General features: G+C 33.9%; 1 protein-coding gene across 1 annotated transcript; it reads right to left on the reverse strand.

The window, feature by feature from the left end:
• Window positions 1-87: 87 nt before the first annotated feature.
• On the reverse strand, window positions 88-17,216 carry LOC109096710 (protein SSUH2 homolog). The gene is made up of 13 exons (XM_042749176.1): window positions 17,059-17,216; window positions 16,673-16,725; window positions 4,738-4,827; window positions 4,584-4,653; window positions 3,486-3,615; window positions 3,338-3,398; window positions 3,145-3,263; window positions 2,997-3,059; window positions 2,826-2,905; window positions 2,611-2,703; window positions 2,394-2,499; window positions 1,623-1,730; window positions 88-1,119 (listed from the first exon to the last, which is right to left on the reverse strand). Exons 1-13 carry the CDS (start codon window positions 17,079-17,081, stop codon window positions 976-978), a joined length of 1,140 nt encoding a protein of 379 aa, XP_042605110.1. The 5' UTR covers window positions 17,082-17,216; the 3' UTR covers window positions 88-975.

Genomic DNA, 17,216 nt, shown 5'->3' on the forward strand with positions numbered 1-17,216 from the left:
TGACTAACATCTAAATTTGTGTTTTGCGAAAGAAAACCCGTACAGCTCTGGAACGATATGAGAGTGAGTACTGAATCTTAGGAAAAATAGTTTTTCTAAGTAATTTATTCATTTAGGACAGTATAGGATTAGCCACAGTGTAACAATGCATATAGAAATTATTGTATAACATAAAGCTAAGCAAAAAATGTGTGTAATGTATTGCAATTTTTTTTTTTTTTTTTTGTAGCATGATGTCATAATTGTCTCTGTGTAACAACTATCATAATAATTGTTCTTGATGAGCAGACATAAAAATAATATACTGTAATATGATATTTATCCAAAATATATTTATCCAAAATACAAGGAAATGAAAAAGAAAAAAAATGTTTTTTTTTTGCTTCCACCACTGAATATTAATAAAAAAAGTTTCAAAGTCAACTGTGACTTTTTATCTAACAATTTTTACTTTTTTCTCGCAATCACAAGTTTATTTATAACAATTTTGACACTTTTTATTAGAATTGCAAGTTTATTTCTCGCAGTTGCAAGTTTACATGGGAAAAGTGAGAAAAAAATTGCGAGTTTTTTATCTTGCAATTCTGCTTTTTTCAGAACTGCAAGGAAAAAAGACAGAACTGAGACAAGAGCTATAAAAATATAAACTGCAAGAATTTTTTTTCCCCAAATTCCAAAAAGTCACAATATTTTTATCCAGTGGTGGAAACAAGCTTCTGTACTTAAAAAAAAAAAAACCTTCTAAAAGTTTACGGATTATAATTTTTTGTTTGTTTTTTCCCCTTTGATTTTAGGGGGTAAAATACAGATGCTCTATATATTCTATCTAGTACATCTAGACATTCTATGTTCCGTTTCTTTCAAACTGTCTTCTAGTTTCTTTGTAATAATTTTAAAGTTGTTTGACCATTAATATGAAAATGATGTAATGGGTCTAACGGACAGTACTGGCAGCACAGGCATTATACAGCATGCTTAAAGGATGGAGCAACAGCAGCATTTGACAGGATAATCTTTGGTGTAGACTTTGTGTTCGGTTCCATATACAAAATAAATGTGGGTTTTCTCATTCCAGACATAATGCACTCGCGTGATGGGAATGAGCTCAATGGTCTGCCTCTGGAAAATAAAAAAAACGGAGTTAACACATGCATACGATATAAAATGTTCTACATCAGTTACTCTTTACATATAGCATTTCTTACTGTTTTACTATTAATACTTTGAGAGAAATATAAATAACTACCGTGAATAACTACTTCAAAGAGTTTCTCAAAAATGTATTGTGAATTTTATATGACATGAGACTTTTTTGTTGTTTTAATCAGTCTTTTTGTTTGTTTAATATAGGGGAAGTTGTTTAGTAAAGAGCAGTGAGTGGTTTTCTCTATTCCTTATCATTCGTGTCTTGTTTGTATGAGTATACAGTATGGCAATATTCAGACTGCTTTTGGTCAATCACAAGCTCTAATCTGGTTTCTTTAAGGATTTCATGGGATTGAGCCAACAGGAAGCAGTTGTTTAATTAATTCCCAGAAGAGTGGGATGTGTCCTTAAAGAGACAAGCGCAGGTTTTTGGTGTTTCCTCAGAAGTGTTTGATTTGTTTTAACAGATGAATTACCTGTTGCAGAATACGGCAAGTGGTTGCGAACTGAGCCTGATGTTCCCTCACGGCACTTTCAGACTCAGCGTTCACAGAGCTGTCCGGAAAACTGACAACTGGATAAACCTGCAGTGATGAGTCAAAACTTCAGAGTCACAGCCAAACAATCAAGTTAAGGTGTAAAATGATCATTGCATTCATATGATTTTTTTTCCACTTTTAATCTTTTACAACATTTTTTTTTTCTTAACCCGTTGAGTTCCAGTCATTTTGACCCAAAGAGGATCTTCTTTGGACTAAAATTTGCTGACTTTGCTCACACAGGGTACAACAATTTCCAAAATATGTACTTTTTGGCATTTTTTCCACACCTTGTTTTATTTGTGTGGTGTTCTTGGTCAAAAATGAGCAGCCTCCAAAGAAATTGGTTATACATTTCTTGTTACAGTATATTATTACCAAATATTGAATTAATAACTTGTTTTCTGAGCTTATGCACCTCCACAAATTCTACTTTATCTCTTTCTCTGGCTACACTCTCACACTCTGGCCTGCATGTCTGAAATCTATGGATATAGATATGGACTGAAATAATCAGAGATTTTGTTCAAAACAGACTTTGTAGACAAACACTGGCACCTTTCAGATAGAAATGCAGAGCTGTAGGTGCTACACAGCAGGCCAAGTTTGTGTGTCAACAAATTAGGCTTCAATAAATGGCCTTTTTGGACTGCTTTTGAGTTCAGTATCTTTTCAAAGCTCTTAAACAACATGACATTTTTTGCTCACCATTGGAGCCATATCAGTAAGAAGTTTCTCTCCGCTAATTCGATCAAGAAGCTCAACCGGGAATCCCGAGCCCTTATCAATCACTGCCACATAAACGTTGTTCTTCCTAAGAAGATAGAATGAGTGGAGAAATAAACAGATAAATGAAAAAGTACATTAGCTTGTTTTTACACAGTGAACTTGGTGGGAAAATGGGTGTTAGCCATGGTCTTCTCACCATGTGATTTTAAGTTTGATAAAGCAGAGGAGCTTTCCTTGCCCTTTGCAAGTTGTGCAAGTGATTGAACCAACTCCTCCACAGGAATGACACCTGGAATACAGATTAAATTATAAATTAAATTAAATAAATCAAGCTGTACAGACTTTTCTATATTAAAAAATAATACATAAATAAAGTAATTAATCATTTATATTAAAGAGTTGACTTCATACCTAGTCATGCCAGAGCCATGACACGGACTGCAGCGATTGGAGGCAGTTCTCCCCATGCCACCGCAGAATGCACATTGAGTCTGTAACAATACAATCATTATAATAAAACAATAGACAGAAAATAAAGAAGGAAGTATCAAACATGACATCTGATCATCATATGGTACTTACCCTGCCTGAATTTACACATCTTCTGCAAGCAGATCTACCGAGATTCAGGCATGAATGACAGCCCTGTGTTTTGAATTCAACAACAACAGAATTAATCAAGATGAATTTTCAATGAACTTGATGAATGGAAGACCAAAGGAAGTTTTACTTTGACAGTGGACGTGTGAGGAACGCGGACGGCTTTCTGGCAGTCTTGGAAGAGGGAAGGAATGGGCACCGGGATGCTCCATGGAGCAGGAGCCACTCCGAAACCATCCACCACCTGACCTGATAAATGAAGGGAAATAACACCATTTAATTTCATTTTAGAATTATATATGGTTAAGAATGACTTTACTCACCATTGTATGGTTCACTGTCCCATTCTGTTGTTCTGGACTCTGTAAAAGTCTCCAACCGGTACTGTTAGTTGAAACAGATATCCAAGTTATATGTAAGCATGGCTGCCATATATAGCTGGATGTACTGGATGTGAATGTTGCTGCTCACCCGATATGTGTTGAGGGACTGCAGGTCTGTGAACACCATCTCTTTGGCTGGTTTAGAGCTGTAACAGCATTTGCTGCTGGCATATTTTATGAAGGCCTCATGAGCGAGTTCTTCAGTGATGGCAGGAATGCTGAGGACATGAGAACTTCAGCTGGGTTTGCAACTTTTGACCAGTCATTTACAACACTACATTTTCAAAATACTCATGAATGTAACTGCATGCATGCAAGAAACCCCTGTAGCAAATTAAATTCAGTATGTTTAAAGAACATTATCATTACTTGAAAAATAAGCATTAACTAAAGTAAAATAAAACACTTCAAACTTATTTTATTTCAACGAGTTGCCAAAGACACATTTCTTATTTTTGTTTAGTTTAAGCTGAAGTACTAAACTTTCAAAAACCGAAACTAAAACCTAATAAAAACTAAAAATTAAAAATAAAAATGACATGAAAATACAACAAAATTAATAAACAGAAAATATAAAAATAAAACCTAAAACTAAAAAAAAAAATATATAAATGATACTAAAATAACACTGATGTGTATGCAGCACAAAATAAATGATAGACACGCAAAAAATATGAATGTATTTCTAATTTTTTTTTATTTACTAATGTAATAATTTAGTACATTTATTTATCCTTACATTTATTTATTTCTGTTACATATTTATTTTTGTATTTATGTATTAATTTCTTCTTTTTAAATTATTATTATTATTTATTATTTTTATTATTATTATTATTTATCTGGTTTAATTATTATTCCCATGTTTATTGTCTAGGTTTTTTTTAAATTATTATTATTATTAACCATGAGTCTAGTGTTCAATGACTCAGAGACAGGGTGGATTTGATTAAAAAAAATTCAGAATCGCCTCATTCATGAATTCAAAACTTGACAAGAAAACCAGTTAGGCAAAGCAGGAAAGAACAAAAAAAAAAAAAAAACCCTAAATAAATAAGACAACACTAGACAAATGATAGGGATTATTATAGGTTATTCATCAGGGAGTATTGTACAATTTCTTTCTATTTTCCACTTAATGAAGTATTTTAGAGGGGAGTTCTGTATTTTAGAGGGGAGTTCTTACTCAAAGCGTCTCTCTGGAGCTCTGGATGGGGCTTGTGGTTGCGTCGGTCCAAAATCTGATGGTGGAATAACTGTGGAAGCAATAACAAAACAATCAGTGTCACGTTCATTATTTTCCTCATTGTTTCATCTGAAGCTACCAAAGCTCTTCTCACCATAAGGTCCCAAACTCTCATATCCAGGAACGACAGGCATCATATCTGCAGGAGGAGCCGTCGCCCCATCCTTTGCCACTGTATTTGGATCTGAATAATGTACATCATACATTTATTTCAACATACTACTCTCTTTTTTCCAGCATGCTACGAGGATACAGTAGAAAGTGGGACAGGAAACATGTTTCTCTAAAACTGCTGACTGAAGCTTTGCCTAGTCATGTTTGTATGAAAACATATTTCTCTAAATTTGTTTTCTGATGTATTTCAAAATATACAAAAAATGGCCAAAAAATATATTTCCTAAAATATATTTCAGAATATATTTACATAAATATATTTTCTACAAATACATTTTTGGCCATTTTTTGTATGTTTTTACATATATTTCAAAATATATTTGAAAATATAAAAAAATGGCCAAAAAATATATTTCAGAATATATTTAAATAAATATATTTTCTACAAATACATTTTTGGCCATTTTTTTTTAATATATATATAAATATATATATTTTATATATATTTTGCCCTGCATATATTTCAGTCCAAGAAAATACATTCACAATGTAACATTTGAATAAAATCTTTATTTTCTGTCTAAAATGTGAACATATAACACACCTGAATAAAAATCAAGTAAGGAACATGCTATAAATTAAAGAATAACAACAAAAAAACAATAACAAAATTAGCTCCTTTTTTTTTTTTCAAGCAGTCTCAGTTCCCCCAGCTTGGAATTCACTGCAATACCCAAAGCTCCTCTGGACACATTGGGAAACCTCTTCTTGACTGCCACTGTAAGAGACAAAAATCACTGATATATTTTAGGGTTAGTTCATGCACCCAAAAATGAAAATTCTGTCATTACTCACGCTCATGTTGTTCTAACCCTGTTAAGACTCTTGTTCATCTTCTAAACACAACTGAAGATATTTTATTAAAATTTTGTAGTTTTTTGTGCTTATGTTGTTGTGTATTTTTTAAGTGTCTTTGTTAATGACGGCCAGGTGTCCACTGGCGCAGAGCAGAGACAGCGTTTTCAAATAATTTCTATGGAGCAAGAAGTGAGCAAGAAGCTCAACTTCCATAGGAATGAATTGAAAATGTAACTTGAATTTGATTTATTTTTTGGGTCACAGATGCTGACATGGCATTAAATAAAACTATACTGACACTGATCATTATAAAGCGATCGTGTCTCTTCAGAAAATTGACTAAATCGCTCAATTGACCGTTTGTGATGACCCGCCCCCCTTAAAGTTACGGTTGCTATGTCCGACAAGCAAAGCCACACCGCTCTCACACCCCACCATGTTCTCACGCAGTGATTATGATTGGTCAGATCACCTGTCAATCAAACTGCCTGCAAAGGGTCAATTAGCATTTACGTTCTCCTTATGAAACTTTTTGAAGCATCAAAGTGGTAGTTAAGTAGTTGTCAAAGGAGGGACAGAAAACATCTCAGATTTTATATCAAAAAGATATTAATTTCTGTTACGAAGATGAACGAAAATCTTACAGGTTTGGAATGACATGAGGGTGAGTAAATTACAATTTTCTTTAACTGAAATTTTCTAGTAAATTTTCCTTTCACCAACTCTGCGTTCGAAATCAAATACTTCTCTACTATATAGTATATGAAAAACAATACGCCAACAGAGTAGCATGTCCAAATTCATAGTATATTTAAAAAAAAAAATAGTAGGCAAAAATTATCCTGATGACCTACTACTTTTGCAGAGATTCTGAAGTGTACATACAATGGACACTTTACTATACCATGAGGCTACGGGAGGGATTTATGACTGGCAGTAAAGCGGAGTAAATGACACCACTAAATCAACCATGTTGTTACTGTCATGTGACTTACCAATGTCCGAAATTCATTCATATAGAACGTACTTTTTTAACGGTTGTAAAGTAAATTTAAATACAAATCTACTCAAACATTTCAGACACACTGCAAGTCTTGATTTACCAAATATGGCTCCCATGGTTTCCTTGTCAAGGGCATGTCTTCTCTCTGCACTACCATCAGTTTTACTCTTTCCCCCTACAAAAGACAATACATGATACACAAACATTTGAATAGGGTACAGAGGGCATGCACAATTGTCTTCTGACTAGTTATAGATTTCCAAATATTTTTGTTCACCTCAACATTGGAAGTAAAGAAAAATAACTGGGTTTGAAAGATATTTGTATGGGTATGTTAGACTACTTTTTTAGACTACTCAGATTAATATCTAAGAATTTGACTTGGCCTTTGAAATTGTTTACCTTTCAAATTGCTGTGGATCAGAACTTCTAGTGGGAAGGCGGCCATTAAAAGAACACGCACCATTGAAGTGGCTGTTTGGGCCTGCAGGGCAGAAGTCCATTGATGCTTTAGGATTTTTATGCCCGTGCCATGTGCTAACTCCACCTGTGGTTGTGATCACATAAAAAGAGATTTATAATATACATTATTTTCAAATCAAATCTTTAAAACTTGTTTAAGTTTTTATTTAGCCATTTCACCCATTGCAGAAATGCATAACAAATCTGTATGTACAGACCTAAATCCTCAGCAAAAAGTACTTACATAATTAGCATCACTGGAACACTAAAAAAATAAAAAATAAAATTAAAACAAAATGAAAGTCAACAATGTTATTACAGACAGACTGTTGCTGGTAAACTCTAAAGGAAAGGTGGAAGAGTTTACCTACAAACCTTTACATACTTTATTAAAGGAACACTCCACCGTTTTTTTCATATTAAACTATGTTATTCCCTTAACTAAGACGAGTTGATACACACCTCTCTCGTCTCAGTGCATGCACTCAATCGCTCTGGCGCGTGGAGACACTTTGATAGCACTTAACTTAGCCCAGTTCATTCATTAGGGACCAGACAGAGATGAAGTTAGAAGCGACCAAACACCTCCACGTTTCTCTATTTAAATACAGTTACACAAGTTACACGACCAAGTATGGTGACACAAAACAAAACGTGGCGCTTTTCTAAGCAGGTAAAAAGGATAACTATAATGTATGGCGGAATAGCACTGGGAGCACTTCGACTCGGCGAAGTAAAAAGTCACGTTGGTTCTAATGACAGAAGTGAGAGGGAGAGGGGGAGAAGATTTTTCAGGAGTGATAATATTACTGCGCCGAGTCGAAGTGCTCCCAGTGCTATTCCGCCATACATTATAGTTATCCTTTTTACCCGCTTAGAAAAGCGCCACGTTTTATTTTGTGTCACCATACTTGGTCAAAAAACGGTGGAGTGTTCCTTTAAGAATTAACAAAGCAATGACTCGTAACTACACCATGTATTTTGGCAAGGCAAAAACAAAATACTTACTTTAGCAGACAGAGAAGCATTGGATGGAGCCTTCGGCACCTGTAAAGCAGAATACTCATTAAAAACAATACACAACACTGAGCCTCATAAAATCTTTTTACAAGTACCAAATATCACAATGTTGCACAACTATCAAAACATTACTCCTTGTAAGACTTGTGACTCATATTTTGATGGAGGTATATACGGGACGGGTATATAGATATATATGGATATATATATTTGGTGTACGCAAGTGAATAGGTACAAAGTTTACATGTTCTGAAAAGACAGAAAAAACTTAATTGTAAGTTTCCAGTAGTTCCAGTAAGACTCCAGTAGTTTAATAAATGTCTTCTGAAGCAATCTAGTGGATTTTGGGTGAGAACAGACCAAAGCATTCCTCCAAAAATATACCTCTACTATAAATCTTGACACAAGCAATCAACTTCATGATCATGATTAATTCAATTACTCCATCTAGTGCTCTGTGCATGGCTGTTAAAGGGGTAGTTCACCCAAACATGAAATTTCTGTCAGTAATTACTCACCCTCATGTCGTTCCAAACCCGTAAGACTTTCGCTCTTCGATCATCTTCTGAACACAAATTAAGATATTTTTGATGAAATTCGAGAGCTTTCTGACCCCTCCATAGACATCATACATCATCATAACTACTTTCAAGGCCAAAGACATTGTTAAAATAGTCCATGTGACTCCAGTGGTTTAACCTTAAATGTTATGAAGCGACGAGAATACTTTTTGTGCATAAAAAAATAACAGCTTCAGAGACTGATACGGAAGAGAATAAATTGTAAGAACTGAATAAAGACTCTTTTTTTTTTTTTTTTTTTTTTTTTGTGAACAAAATTTATGCTCGAACCACTGGAGTCACATGGAATATTTTAACAATGTCTTTACTACTTGTCTGGGCCTTGAAAAGTGGTAATGATTTTTCTATCTACGTGGGGTCAGAAATCTCTAAGATTTCATCTAAAATATCTTAATTTGTGTTCCGAAGAAGAACTTAGGTCTTACGGGTTTGGAACAACATGAGGGTGAGAAATTAATGACAGAAATTTAATTTTTGGCTGAACTTTCCCTTTAAACACTATGTTAATGACTATATATGCATATAGTCACCATATCTCCATCATAACATATGCTGAGGAAAAAAGTCACACAAACATGAGTAAACACAAAGGTGAGTAAATTATGAGATATATCAATTTTAGGTGAACTATTGTTTATCTAGCACAGTCATGTTCAAATCACTAAGATGCTATGAATAATGTTCCTGACTTGACAAGTATATTTGAATGTAAAAAATAAAATAAAGACAATAGTTAAAATGCATAACTTACATCAAGGACATCTGCATTTGATTCCACAGGCTAAAAATGAATATGGTAAATGGATATGTTAGCAATAGTACTGGACAATTGTTTACAATATAAGTTTATCTACTGATCTAAAGATGTAACTGTGGCTCTTGTAGCAGGATAATTATACCACAAAATGCAGAGATTTAATATACAGTATAGTAGTTTGCATGTAGCTGTGGTATGAAGTACAACTTGTTCTGTTGTAATTTCTTCACAATTATTTTAATTAATTTCATGGTTTATTATAAATGTAAAAAAAATCTATTAGAAAAGTCAATATTTCAATAGTTGTGCTTAGTATGTGACATAATAGCATGTGGCATAGACATTACATAAAAAGCAGCTAATACTTACTTTAGGAGCATGTGAGAGGGGAACATGAGATGGAGTCTTTGACATCATGAACATCTGCAACAGATTCCACAAGCTATTGTAAACTGCACCAAAAACAACAACAACAACAATAATGATAATGATAAACAAATTATTTAATTAGATTTAAATCTTACGTCAGGGGCATCTGCATTTGATTTCATGGGCTGAAATAAGTAGGCAGAAATATTACTACCGAGCAAGCAAAAAAACTCCAAGGGTCTTAAAATGTTTTAAAAGGCAAGGAAATGTGGAGCATTGTCATTAGTAAAATAAATTAAGGCATAACTGTTACATCATGTAAAAAATTATTCTAACCTCCTGAAGTAAGTGCTCTGTAGCCAGAAGGAGAGGTGGGATTTCTGTGAACGTAAAATTAAACTATATTAAATTAAATTAAATTAAATTAAATTAAATTAAATATATATATATATATATATATTATATATATATATATATATATATATATATATATATATATATATATATATATATATATATATAATAAAGAGTTCTATCAAGTATTTCATTTTAAATATATATAGTAACATTACAGTACTTACTTTTAGGTATTTCATTTTTCAGCCTCTCATTTTCTTTATTTAGATTCATGTTCTCTTCTCTCAGCTGATTTATCACACGCTGTAGATGTTCAATTTTTCTTTCGTTCCACAACTTTAGATCATTTGGTAGGTCTGTGAGCTGTCCCTTAAACACACATCATTGACTGTAAACAAGTACATTTATATGTATTCATAAATATGTTATATATAACATATATAAATATATTCACATATGGGAAACAATAACCTTTTTCTTAGCTGCTGGTTCCTCTCTCACATCTGCGGCCTCTAGGAGTTTCATTGAAGGTTTACTCTTTCTCTTAAGAGTGTCTACTGGCTTGGGTAGCTGTTCTTCAAGCTCCTTAAGTTTTATTTGTAACGTTCTCTCCCTTTCTGAAGAGATAGAATAATGCTGATCAAGTCATAACATGGTCCTGATGATTTTAATTATATATATATATATATATATATATATATATATATATATATATATATATATATATATAAATTTTTTTTTTTTTTTTTTTTTTTAATGAATATTTTACTGACGTCTTGTTATAAGTGTATCCAGAATATTAAAGGATGACATAAGAGTATATTAAAGACATCGTTAAAATAGTCCAAGTGAGCCACTGTAGTCACTTGGACTATATTAACGATGACTTTAATAACTATTCTGGGCCAGCAAGTTTCAATCCCTTATGGAGGAGTGAGACAGCTCTCAGATTTCATCAAAAATCTCTTAATTTGTGTTCCGAAGATGAACAAAAGTTTTACGGGTCTTGTCAAAGCTCTATGAATGCCAAAAACACGTTTATTTTAAAAACTGGGGACATTATCGAATAGGTAACGTTACCTGCTATCTTGATGATGGAGGCCTCAAAAACCGGCCAACCGCCTTTCGGCTTTTTGACGCCTTGGTGCCACTCCACAAAGTAAACGTCATTTTCTTCTAGACCCGCTGAGTATTCATCCTCATCAAATCCTCTAATATGTGCAGTTGGAAGAATTGAGAATTTTTCATCCTCCACCCACTTAATTAACGCGAACATAATCGGCTTGTTTCTTCCCGTCTCCAATCCTCGGTGCAGTCACGTAATTCGCGCCTCAGGCAACGTTTTTTTTTCCCCTTAATGACGTCATCAAACTGCTTTTTTAATTAACTAAATTGTTGACATTTGTAATGTATTTGCACTTACATTAAAACATTTTAGGATTCTTTTAAATTTTTTTTTTTACCTTTAAAATCTAATTATGCAGTTTTATTATATCATCAAGGCATTGCGCCATGCAGACAGTGCGCGGCTGCGCGCATTGACGGATGGATTTCAGACGATGCATTTTTTTTATTCTCTGGAAGACTACTTGGTAAGCATGTCACAATACATAACATTCTATCTTTATTACAAATGTTTAACGTTAACCCTTTGGGTTTTACGATTAATCCTAAATGTTGTTCTTAATTTCATCAATATGTCACATATGATTTACAGACACAATGAGCGAGCCTCTACACAGTATTTCGTATAAACGGTATCTAACTGATGCTGAAGAGGAAATTCCTCCAAGAACCATACGAAGATGGGCCCTAAAAAAAAGGTGTGTGGATAAAATTTCTCCACTGCTAGGTCGATTAACACCAACCAAAACGCCATTAAAATTTTCCTCAAATCAGCCGTTCTGGCGGGTGTACTTTTGTTTCTAATGCTTATGGTGCGAACAAGTTAGTCACCAATAATTCATAGTCGGTTCTTTTGATTCCACAGAGCATAACGTGTACACCCCATAAACTAAAAAAAAGATAAAGGTGTACCCCGGCTCCCGTATTACCGGTAATCACGTGAAGTTGCCTCTTTTGATCAGGGGATTTAGGCCCTGTCCCAAATGACACCCTAGCACTCGCGATCTTACTAGGAGTTTACACTTTCATGATTTATAGCGCGAGTATGTCCGATTTCTCTGCATGTTCTTGAATCAGTATAATATAATATTAGGTGTATAATAGTTGTGGTGTGAAATTTATTCTTATTATGATTCTTAAAGCATATATATTTTTATATGTATCGCTATAGTTATCATTTTATGAGTGACTCTTTTTAGTAATTCAGTTTTATGAATCAGTTGGAGATGACTAACTGAATTCAAAACAGAAACTATGATGTTACTATCAAGCAAGTCATTATTAAAAAAAGTTACAGCTTGGCACTTTTTGCTAAGTTTTGGAGGCATTAATGGCAGTAAACTTAGAATTTTATAAAAGCAGTAAGCACTTACATTTTATTCATTACTGTATATGTTTTTTTCTTTTTCAGAATTAAGGTAGCAGAAGACCTTGAGAATGTTATCAAGGAATGTCATAAGGTATGGTTCTGGTAATTTTCACAGTTTACAATTGATACATCCCTTTAATTAATTAATTAATTAAAGGTATGGTTCACCAAAAAATGCAAATTTACTCACCCTCATGTTGTTCTAAACCTGTAGTTTCCTTGTTCTGTTGAACACAAAATAAGATATTTTAAAGAATGTCGGTAACAAAACAGTTTCTGTTCTCTGTTGACTTGCACTGTATTTTTTGTTTTATAGAATTTATACTATGGAAGTCAATGGGGTCCATTAACTGTTTGGTTACCTGCATTCTTCAAAATAGCTTACCGTATTTTGTGTTCAACAGGGAAAAAAATCTTACAGGTTTAGAACAACTTGAGGGTGAGTAAAGGATTACAGAACTTTCACTATCCTTTTTAATTAATTGCTCCTTTATAACAAGTAACTTATCTTATTTTTCTGTTTTCAAGGTTTGTTATCTCTTCAAAGAGTATTAATGTGATGTTAACAGGACCCATAATTCTCGTTTTTTGTTTTTTTTTTTTCCATTCCCAGACACCATCCCAGAAGACATCCAGCTAACTACTCCTGATGAAGAGTGCACTTCCAGTCCTGTTCAGATAGAGGATCCAGCGGATTCAGGTCAAACAAAAGATCAAACCCAACTACTACTTCTGGCACTTAAGCTCAGAACACAGTTTGACCAATGACTGTCTTGAGGATATTATGAGAATCCTAAATGTTGTTGGTGGTAATGATTCGGTATGCAGGACAAAATACTCCTTTTACAAAGCTTTCGATTATACCAAAGACATTATGAGAATCTGTTATTTGTGTGACCAGTGCAATGACATAATGTCAGCTGAAATGGACCATGTTCATTGTGTTCAATGCAACATTACTCATGACAAAGCCAGCAGGTTCACCAATAATTTTTTCATATACCTCTCCTTGGAAGATCAGATAAAAAATCTTTTGAAAATTCCAGGAATTGCAGACGAATTGGTAAAAAAGGCAAAAAAGAAACATCAACATCTCTCAGTGATATTTGTGATGGTTTTTTGTATCAGAAAGCTTAAGTGGTTCAGATACGCCCCTTTCAACCCTTACCTTGACATTTAGCTGTGATGGGTGTGCCAGTTTTTAAAAAGTCCCCTTGTAGTATTTGGCCTCTTTTATGTACCATTAATGAGTTTGCCGTTGAAAATGAGACAGGATAATGTACTCCTTTGTGGACTGTGGTTTGGGGATAAGAAGCCTCATATGAGAACATTCTTAAATCCTTTTGTAGAGGAATGTGTAAAACTAGAGGACAGTGGTTTCACATGGGAAAAGGACAAAGGTGTTTCTATCAATACAAAAGTAATCCCTCTAGTTCTGATGAGTGACTCAGTTGCCGGACCTTTAATACAGAATGTCAAACAGTTCAATGGTGAATATGGCTGCTCCTATTGCCTTCACAAAGGAAAATGGATTGAAAAGGGCAGAGGATCTACTCGTGTATATCCTTTTCAGAAAGACCTCCAGCTTCGCAGTCAGGAACAGACAAATGAATTTGTAGAAGCTGCGTTAGAGTCTGGACAGCCTGTTATGGGTGTCAAAGGACCAAGTGCATTGTGTCGCCTTCCCAGTTTTGATGTCATTGAAGGGTCTGTGCCAGACTACATGCATTCAGTACTTCTGGGTGTTGCAAGAACTGTAACAGGGCTGTGGTTAAACAGTGAAAACCATGAAAAGCACTGGTATATAGGTAGGTCTACAAAATTGATAGACGAGTTGCTTTTAAAGATTAAACCACCATGTAATGTACCTCGTGTGCCAAGGTCAGTCACATTGAGGAAATTCTGGAAAGCCCACGAGTGGTACATGTGGCTCTTTTATTATAGCTTGCCTGTACTAAAAGGTGTCTTGCCAGAACCACTACTGAATCACTGGTCCAAACTAGTTAAGGGTGTATCACTTCTGTTGGGTGAAAATATAACCAGAGACCAGATTACTGAGTCTGAGGCACTTTTAACAGATTTTGTGAAGGACATGGAGGTATACTATGGGGAAGCCAATATGTCTTATAATGTCCATCTTTGCCTCCATTTACCAAGAAGTGTAGTTAACTGGGGGCCTTTGTGGGCTCACTCTGCCTTTGTATTTGAGTCTTATAATGCTAAACTACTTGACATGATCAAAAGCACTCAAGGTGTTGCACTGCAGATTGTCAAAACCTTTTGGTTACAAAAGGCTTTACCTTTTTATGGTCAGACTATCCTTAAACATGCCTCAAATGAATGCAAGGAGATCTTTGAAACTCTGACAAGACCAAAACAGTTGAAACATGTAACCCGCACATGTGATGTCACTGCACTCGATCGTCCTAAAGTGCGATTACTTAGGAGAGATGACTGTATGGCACTGAGTCGTTATGGGATACAAAAAGGCAGGGTAAAGTACTTTCAACGAATCATTACAAATGGCGAGGTGGTTCACTCAGAAGATTACAGCCGTGTATCTAAACGCAATTCCTTCACTGTTGTGTTGAATGACGAAGCTCAAAACTTTTTTAGGATTAAAAGATTCTTGATTTGTCAAAATGAAAATGAGGAGAGGTGTTATGCCATTGGCAGATTCTATGAACAAGCAAAGCATAGTCTCTGTGCCTCAAATCCAAGTTACTTTTGACCAGTGTCAAAAAACTTCTTGGACATCTTACAGCTATTCCTGCTTCAGCTATCAAATGCAAATGTCTGATCATTCACACTGAAAAACTCAAAGTTGATTACATTTTTAGAAATATTAATCAGTCTGAATTCCTTAAATGAGACGTCAAATGAAACTAAGAGTGGCCTAAGTTGTTTTATTCAATTTGATCTTTAGTGTCAGTGTACAAAGTTTTTGGTACATTACTACATTACTAAAGCAATGCGAAATTTTATACAATGTGGTATATTTTTGCAAAGTGATTTTGAAGCAATTTGTATAAATAATTGTAACTTTTTCAGTTTATTTTGTTATGGTTATGTTTATAACACTAACATGTCTTCATTATCATTGAAAAAAAAACATGTGATTGAATATTTTAATATTTAATGGCAAAAAAATCAAATGTACATTACATTAGCAGTATTATATATTGTGCATTGTTTTTGCTGTTTATTTTAAACAAAAAAATTATACTGATGATTTTAATACTGTGTGTGTGTTACCATTAATGTGTGTTTATATTCTATCCCTTATAATGAATTAATGTCAACAAATTAAAAGTGTACATAGCAATTTTGTATTGTGTGCATCGTGCTAGTTCTGGTTCCTTTTCAAAACATCAACTCATACAGTGAACCTACTGCCACTTAATGCCTTATCATCAAATGTCCTCATGTATATCCTGCCAGTTAGTCAAAGTCAACTGTACTACATTAGTAGTGAGGTATTCTGCAATGTGACAAGCAAATAAATAAACTTGACTTATCTAATTCTTTTCTAAACATTTGGCTCTTGTTTTATTTGTAGCCAATTATTTGTTTATGTTGTACATACTAATCAGGCCTATTCTGTTACTTTACTGTAAACTATTTTAGAATGCAAAAAAAAAAAAAAAAAAATCCATTATTTAAAAATCCCATTTTAAATAATGGATACTTTTTGCTCTCCATCCACATTCTACTGTAAGGTTGAAAATGTATTTTCTTGACCCTGAAATACATTTTTTTAAATATATTTTGGTAAATGAAGGTTGAAATTAAATATATTTTCGATTTCAAAAATATATTTTATTGAACTTCACAGTTACAACATATATTTAGCATATATTTAAAATATATTTTGGCCAAAATAAATGTATTTTTTTACCGTATGGGAGAGATGTATTTTATTGATGTTTATATTTAATTGATGTATTTAGCTTTGCCTAGATGAGTCTTTTCTGTCTGAATATGCTGATTTTTTGGTTATAATTTTATAATTACCTGCATAAGATCCAGCAGGACATGATGGACCAGGGTGAGCTTCATCCTGGTCACTATTACGAAAACAAAACAATTGATAATGTTATTACACAACACCACACCATAGCGCATGAAGGTCGACACCACAGCCTCTGCCATGAGAAAGAAACAAAGAAAGAGACACTCAAATGCCTTTTTGTCCTCAACAAGTACTTATTTAGCGACTGAAGGCTTAGTTCGTCATCTTTTATTGCGATTTCCGAGGTTTAGAAGATATTACACGTTGCTGCGTTTGTGGTATTTTTATAGAAATAAGTTGCGATTTGCAGCAACAACAAAAAAAGCAGCATTCGTGTTGTTTTTTAGGGGGCTTCGCTGCATAATTTTGTTTATTTTGTCAAACGTACCTCAGCAAATGCGTCCTGTCCATCCTTGCTGGCGAGTTATGAACTTTCGTTTTGTGAGGTGAGAGTCACGGAAGAAAGAAAAAAACAGCAACCTGAGAAGATTTCATGACATGAAACAAATTCAAAGTTCACAGCAGTAAATAAATATTCACGCCAAT

This window comes from Cyprinus carpio, chromosome B22 (genome assembly GCF_018340385.1).
Source record: "Cyprinus carpio isolate SPL01 chromosome B22, ASM1834038v1, whole genome shotgun sequence".
Lineage (NCBI taxonomy): Eukaryota > Metazoa > Chordata > Actinopteri > Cypriniformes > Cyprinidae > Cyprinus > Cyprinus carpio.